We start from the raw sequence: 7,913 nt of genomic DNA on the forward strand, positions 1-7,913 counted from the left end.
GAGAAGGGAGAGGGTTGACATGTTGTGGGGTTGTTAACCAATGTCATAAAACGATATGTGTACTACTGTTTCATGAGAAACTATTTGTTCTGTAAGCTTTCACCTGAAGTACAATTAAAAAAAAAAAATCATGGCTTGGGTTAGGTGCACTTTAGTCCTCAAAGTGATATCTTTGCTTTTCAACACTTTAAAGAGGTCTTTTGCAGCAGGTAAGTCCAATGCAATACTTCGTTTGGTTTCTTGACTGCGGCTTTCATGGGAGTTGAATGTGGGTCCAAGTAAAATGAAATCCTTGACAACTTCAATATTTTCTGTTTATCATGATGTTGCTTATTGGTCCAGTTGTGAGGATTTTTATTTTCTTTATGTTGAGGTGTAATCCATACTGAAGGCTGTAGTCTTTAATCTTCACCAGTAAGTGTTTCAGGTTCTCTTTACTTTCAGCAAGCAAGGCTGTCCTCTGCATATCACAGGTTATTAATGAGTTTTCCTCCAGTCCTGACGCTGTATTTTTCTTCATACAGTCCAGTTTTTTAGATATTTGCTCAGCCTACAGATTGAATAAGTATGGTGAAAGGATACAGCCCTGACATACACATTTTCTGATTTTAAACCATGCAGTGTCCCCTTGTTCTGTTCGAACGACTGCCTCTTGGTCTATGTACAGGTTTCACGGGAGCACAATTAAGTGTTCTGGAACTCCCATTCTTCGCAACGTTATTCATAATTTGTTATGATCCACACAGTCGTATGCCTTTGTATAGTCAATAAAACACAGGTGAACATCCTTCTGGTATTCTCTGCTTTCAGCCATGATCCATCTTATATCAGCAATGATATCCCTCATTCCACAGCCTCTTCTGAATCCAGCTTGAATTTCTGACAGTTCCCTGTGGATATACTGCTTCAACCGCTTTTGAACAATCTTCAGCAAAATTTTACTTGCATGTGATATTAATGATATTGTTATATAATTTCCGCATTCTGTTGGATCACCTTTCTCTGGATTGGGCACAAATATGGATCTCTTCCAGTTGGTTGGCCAGGTAGCTCTCTTTCAAATTTCTTGGCATAGATGAGTGAGCACTCCCAGCATTGTATCCATTTGTTGAAACATGTCAACTGGTTTTCTGTCAATTCCTGAAGCCTTGTTTTTCGCCAATGCCTTCAGTGCAACTTGGCCTTCTTCCTTCAGTACCATTGGTTCTTGATCTTATGCGACCTCCTGAAATGACTGAACAATGACCAACTCCTTTTGGTACAGTGACTCTGTATTTTCCATCTTCTTTTGATGCTTCCTGCGTCGTTCAACATTATGCCCATAGAATCCTTCAAAATTGCAACTCAAAGCTTGAATTTTTTCTTCAGCTCTTTCAGCTAGAGAAATACCATGCATATACTTCCCTTTTAGTTTTCAAACTCCAGGTCTTTGCACATTTCATTATAATACTTTACTCTGTCTTCTTCAGCCACCCTTTGAGATCTTCTGTTCAGCTCTTTTACTTCATCATTTCTTCCATTCGCTGTAGCTGCTCTACAGACAGCAAGTTTCAGAGTCTCTTCTGACATCCATTTTTGTCTTTTCTTTCTTTCTCATCTTTTTAATGACCTTTTGCTTTCTTCATGCATGATGTTTTTGATATCATCCCACAACTCTTCTGGTCTTTGGTAATTAGTGTTCAGTGTGTCAAATCTAATCGTGAGATGGTCTCCAAATTCAGGTGGGATATACTTAAGATCATATTTTGGCTCTCATGGACTTGTTTTAATTTTTTTCAGCTTCTATTTGACTCTACATAGGATCATCTGATAATCTGTTCTGCAGTCAGCCCCTGGCCTTGTTCTGACTGATGATATTGAGCTCTTCCATCATCTCTTCTCACAGATGTAGTCAATTTGATTCCTGTGTATTCTATCTGGTGAGATCCACGTGTATAGTCATCGTTTATGTTGTTGCAAAATTCTATCATGCGCTCTCTGGTGTCGTTTCTATCACCAAGGCCATATTTTCCAACTACCGATCCTTCTTCATTTCCAACTTTTGCATTCCAATCACCAGTAATTATCAATGCATCTTGATTGCATGTTTGATCAATTTCAGACTATAGTAAGAAGTTGGTAAAAATCTTCAGTTTCCTCTTCTTTGGCATTAGTGATCGGTGTGTAAATTTGAATAACACTCATTAACTGGTCTTTCTTGTAGGTGTATGGATATTATCCTATTACTGACAGCGTTGTACTTCAGGACAGATCTTGAAATGCTCGTTTTGACAATGAATGTGACGTCATTCCTCTTCAATTTGTCAATCCTGGCAGAGTAGACCATATGATTGTCTGATTCAAAATGGTCAATACCAGTCCATTTCAGCTCACTAATGCCTAGGATATCGATGCTCATATGTTCCATTTCATTTTTGACGACTTCCAATTTTCCTAGATTCATACTTAGTACATTCCATGTTCCTATTATTAATGGATGTTTGCAGCAGTTTTGCCTCATTTTGAGTCATGCCACATCGGCAAATGAAAGCCCCAAAAGCTTGACTCCATCCACGTCATTAAGGTAGACTCTACTTGGAGGAGGCAGCTCTTCCCCAGTCGTATTTTATGTGCCTTCCAACCTGAGGGGCTCATGTTCTGCTGCTATTCATAAGGTTTTGATTGGCCAATTTTTTCAGAAGTAGACCTCCAGGTCCTTCTCCCTAGTCTGTCTTTGTCTGGAAGCTCTGCTGAAACCTGTCCACCATGGGTGACCCTGCTGGTATTTGAAATAACGGTGACATAGCTTCCAGCATCACAGCAACACACAAGCCCCCGCAGTACGACAAACTGACAGACTCGTGGTAGTCATTAAAGTCTACATATTTTAAATACTTAATTCAGTGTTTCTCCATGTTTAACACTGTGTTGTTGCTGTTAGCTGCCATTGAGTTGATCCCCGACTCATGGTGACCTCACGCACAACATGATTGGATCATTACGATTCAGATACGGTTTTTTTGTTGTTGCTGAGGAGCCCTGGTGGCGCAGTGGTTAAAGTGCACATCTGTTAACCAAAAGGTCGGCACTTTAAACTCAACCAGCCAATCTGCCGAAGAAAGATGTAGCAGCTACTTCCGTAAAGATAACAGCCTTGGAAACCCTATGGGGCAGTTCTACTCCATCCTATATGGTCGCTATGAGTTGCTCGACTTAACGGCAATAGATGTTGACAATACACATGGCAAAATATATACCAATTCAAGTTTCTATGTGTACAATTCAGTGACACTGATTACATTCTTTGAGTAGTGCAACCATTCTCACCCTCTTTTTCTGAGTTGTTCCTCACCACTAATATAAACTCACTGCCCACTAAGGTTCCTATTTAATCTTTTGGGTTGCTGTTATCAGCTGGATCCCGTGTAGCTAGTTCTTAAAACAGCATAATACTCAAGGCAGACATTTTTTACTAGTTAAGCTAAACTATCGTTTCGTTTTAAGAAGACTTCAGGGGATATTTTCAGTTTACGGTTTAAAGATTATCTCAAGGCAATCATTTCAGGGGTTCATCCTGCCTCATGGCTCCAGAAAGTATGGAGTTTAGAATTTTAAATTCTGTTATGCACTTTCCCTCTTTTGATCAAAGATTCTTCTACAGAATCTTTGATCAAAATGTTCAGTAATGGTAGCTGGGCACCATCCAGTTCTTTTAGTCTCATGGCAAAGGAGGCGGTTGTTCACGGAAGTAATCAGCCACACGTTCCATTTCCTCCCATTCCTGAGTCTCCTTCTTCCTCTGTTGCTCCACTTGAATAGAGACCAATTGTTGTGCCTTGGATGGCTGCTTGCAAGCTTTTAAGGCCACAGGAACTACTCAACAAATAGGAAGTAGAACAGAAGCACTAAACATGTTATTAGGCCAATTAACTGGGATGTCCCATGAAACCATGACCCTAAACCTCCAAACCAAGGAATAAAATCCCATGATGTGTTTGGTTGTACACAGGCAGCCTCAGCAGCTACTCTTTTTTATTTTTTTTTTGGCATTGTAAATAATCTATCACACAACTTTTGCCAATTCAACTTTTTACAGGTGCACAACTTATTGACAGCACTTACAATAACAGCTGTGCAACCTTACCCTTAATCAGTGTGATCTGTTTATCCATCAATCACTGTAAACCAAAACTCAGCACTCCATAAACAATAATCTCCCCCTTTCACTCCCCCTCCCACCCTGGTAACCACTAATAAACTGTGGTCTCTATACATTTGCCTTTTCTTGTATTTTTATATAAGTGAGGTCATACAGTAATGGTCCTTTTGATTGACTTACTTCACTCAGCATAATGTGTTCAAACTCCATCCACATTGCAGTATGTATCAAGATTTCATTTCTCCTACTGGCTGATTAGTATCACATTGTATGTATGTACCGCTTTTTGTTTATCCATTCATCTCTTGGTGGACATTTAGGCTGCTTCCACCTTTGGGCTTTGTGAATAGTGCTGCACTGAGATCCACAGGGTTTTCACTGGCTGATTTTCGGAAGTAGATCAGCAGGCCTTTCCTCCTAGTCTTAGTCTGGAAGTTCCCGTGAAGCCTGTTTAGCATCATATCAACACACAAGCCTCCACTGACAGAAAGGTGATGGCTAAGCTTGAGGTGCACTGGCCAGGAATCAAACCCAGCTCTCCCGCATGAAAGGTGAGAATTCTACCACGCAATCACCACTGCCCCCAATGCTGTGCTAGGTGCTAGGAATTCAGTGATGGTTCTTGCTTTCAAGCGAGCTCATAGGAAATCCCAAAGAAAACTACAATATGAAAATAAGGGTGATGGAAGTCCACAGATATGAATACGTGATGGTAAAAGTTATATAAAATATCCAATAACTCCTGCAGCTAGAAATGTCAAGGCTCAAGGTTCCTTCTCCCCTGTTAGGGAATGCAGGGAGGGGAGTCCCAATGATTGTCAGAGTTTAGAAATGAAAAACTCTCAAGTCTGGGCAAGGCAGTAAGAAGCAGTAATTTGGGGCAAATCTCACAGAAAGGGCTGCTTCTAGTACACTGGTATCTCTCCTTGGAATCCTGTGATCATCAATCTACAATGGCTTCCAATAAATCTTTTACAGCCTTACTATATAGTGTCACGTGCATCTTTTGTCGGCTTCACTTAATGAAAATATTACAGTAACCAACATGTACGAACATTTCCTTTGCACCAGTAAGTACTGTGCATCCTCACATTTACACGTCGTGAACGCTTCTTTAACTAATGAAGGAACCGACAAATCACACCAAACCAAGAGAGCACACTCTCATTCCACACTTCCTGTCCATGCCATTCATTCATTCAATAGTTAGGAACACCTACAATGTGTCAGGCACTGTGTTAGACATTAAAGAAACAACGGTAAACAGAACGTATGCTCGAGAAGCTTATAATCTTGTGGGAAAGACCGACAACAGGTGGTCTATTAAATCGGTCTATTATTAAATCAAATAATTCCAGAAACATAACCACACTGCTCTTTATCTCCGCTATGGGACTTGGGGGCAAACAATTCAGCCCACACCGTGCACCGTGACTCCGGGCAGGTCTTTGCGCTTCTCTGTGCCTCAATTTCCTTTTGATAACGTAAACAGTGTCAATTGGGATTAAAATACTATCCGAGATGGTAATGTGGTCCGCAAGGTTCCAGTTTCGTCCTCCAACTAATGACAGCTACACGAGGCAGGAAGAGAATTCCCACGTTACAGCCGAGGAGCATGAGGCCAGCAGCGGTGCCCGGCTGGGCGCCGGTGCCACAAAGGCCCCAGGAGGGGCTAGGAGCTCTCCACGCCTGCCCGCTAGCACCCTCCCTCCATACCCGCCCCACTCACCATGGTGCGGGGGAGGGCGCCGCCCCCAGGCCGCGCGGCCTCGGCCCCCGGAGCGGCACAACCTTAGGCAAGACCTGCCTGACGGGAACTGAAGACTCTACCCGCCTACTGAGCCCGGCCTTTATGTCGGAAGAACAAACGGGAAGGACCGGAAGTGAGGGTGACACTCGGCTGAGGACAGAGGAGGAAACGCAAGCGCGTCTCAGTGAGCCGCCTTCCGATAGCATCTGGACGGCCCACCATCGCACGCATACGTAGGATGGGGCTTAGGCAAAAGTGCGCTTGCGTAATGGGCCTGACTTCTTCAGGCTTAGTGCCGCGCGGCAGGTTTTACTCTCGCGATAGTAAGGACAAACTTTCTCCTGTTAAGTAGTAGGCACTGCGGAAACTGCACCATCGGGGGCTATGCTTGGGAAGCTGTCCGGGCTTACAGGCGCCAGTGTAGATATGAATCTCACCGGCCCTCTTTTGTGAGAGCGGTCATCCCCTTTTGGAAGTTACTCGTTTCATTCCTCTGAATGGACTGGGTTCACAACGGCCGGGGGCTGCTGGATAGGATCGTTACCCCGCCCGCGTGGACGAAGGAAGTATGGCCCTGGCAACTCCACAGTTGGAGTTGCAATTTCCGGTTAGCAAGCGCTGAAACGCCCCTCAAGACAGACCACTGCGAGAGTCTGTGTTCTCCAGGAAGTGGAGCTGGCCGGGCTTCGCAAACTTCTTCAGTTGCCTGTCATTTACTTAGGGCCTGCACTTTTACTGGCTTCGTCTTCTCCGCCTGGAATCACGTGTTCTTTAAGAGCTGACCAGTGCTTGAGGTTACTCTTTTAAAATACGGAATTTAAGGCTTAGGGAAGAAAAAGTCACTTGGTAGTTAGATGAGATGTAAGTCACTACCGGGACAGACGGATTTCCAGATGCGGTCAATCTGTGTGATGGACACATTGCAGGGACCAGACCAAGAGAGGGGAAAGGCCACTGAAAGGAGTGGTTCTGGGTTGCCACGCCCACGTGGTGTCAGCAGTGGGGTAAACTGTGGTGGAAGGCCTGCAGGAAATTCGACCAGTTAGTTACAGCAGCTTTCCCTTATCAAGGGTGGTGATTTCCTCTACCAGAAGACCTAACCAGTGGTGGGCAGCCTGCCTGTGGCCAGCGAGGCACAAGCCGGGGGTAGAAAGCAGCAGATATGTGGTTCCGGATCAGACAGGACAAGTATTTAGGAGAATAGATACTAGGATTTCATGCCTGATCCGTGGCAAAGACAGCAAAGTTTCTCTGAAGTTTTAGTGGGCGTATGGCCACCCTGCTAGTGACTACATTTTTGCACCTCTCTGGCAGTGAGGTGTTTGTGACTGAATAATGGACAATGGGAAGTGAGTCAAAGGGATGCGCGTCATGAAAAGAACGGGTCTGCTTTCCCCTTAGCCCTTCTCTGCCCGCTGAGGGAAACAGCCACCTTGAACTCAGAAATGGAAATCTTGTGAAGATGCCAGAGTCCCCTCCCTGCCAGTGGAACACCTAGCTCTGTAAAATGAGAAATTTATGTTTTGTTTAAGCTGCTGCATTTGAGGATCTTCTGTTACAACAAAAAACTTAACCTTTAAATTATACCTGGTTCCAAAAGGCGGTACCATTTCCCCACTCAAATGAGACTTTTCTCACACTTCCATACCTTCACTTTACCTATTAAATCGCTGACCTGCTAGTTTCTTCTAGGATGCAGAGATCGCATATAGCAGCATCCAAGAAGCCTTACCTTAGGCGGATTGTCCCGTCTCCCCCCCCCCACCCCCCAACATCCATTTCCCCTACCCATTTACCTGACTTTCATTTGGTGAACCCTCAGGTTCTGGGGAAGGGAACTCCAATCCCCAGCTTTAAGAGTGGAATAGGAGAGGGAGGCTAAGCTAGTCAGTTCATCCCATCTCGCCAGGCATACTGATTGGTGGGCTTAAGACTCAAGCGATCTGGTCAGTCTCAAGACTTGCTTGCAATGCTGGAACGAAGTGTTTCCTGCTGGATGTCAGCCACTTTTGGACTCCTAGACAT

General features: G+C 44.0%; 1 protein-coding gene across 2 annotated transcripts in view; it reads right to left on the minus strand.

Moving 5' to 3' along the window:
* ISY1 (ISY1 splicing factor homolog) overlaps positions 1-6,087 on the minus strand; it is a 28,910-nt gene extending 22,823 nt beyond the window's left edge. The window contains exon 1 of one of the 2 annotated variants that reach the window (XM_023743101.1): positions 5,868-6,087. In XM_023743101.1, coding sequence (XP_023598869.1) covers positions 5,868-5,870 — 3 coding nt within the window. In that variant the 5' untranslated portion in view covers positions 5,871-6,087. The remainder of the gene's footprint in view (positions 1-5,867) is intronic. The other variant, XM_012560096.2, reaches the window with a different exon arrangement.
* Positions 6,088-7,913: the final 1,826 nt, after the last annotated feature.

Source organism: Trichechus manatus, unplaced genomic scaffold (assembly GCF_000243295.1).
Source record: "Trichechus manatus latirostris isolate Lorelei unplaced genomic scaffold, TriManLat1.0 scaffold00001, whole genome shotgun sequence".
In the NCBI taxonomy this organism is placed as follows: domain Eukaryota; kingdom Metazoa; phylum Chordata; class Mammalia; order Sirenia; family Trichechidae; genus Trichechus; species Trichechus manatus.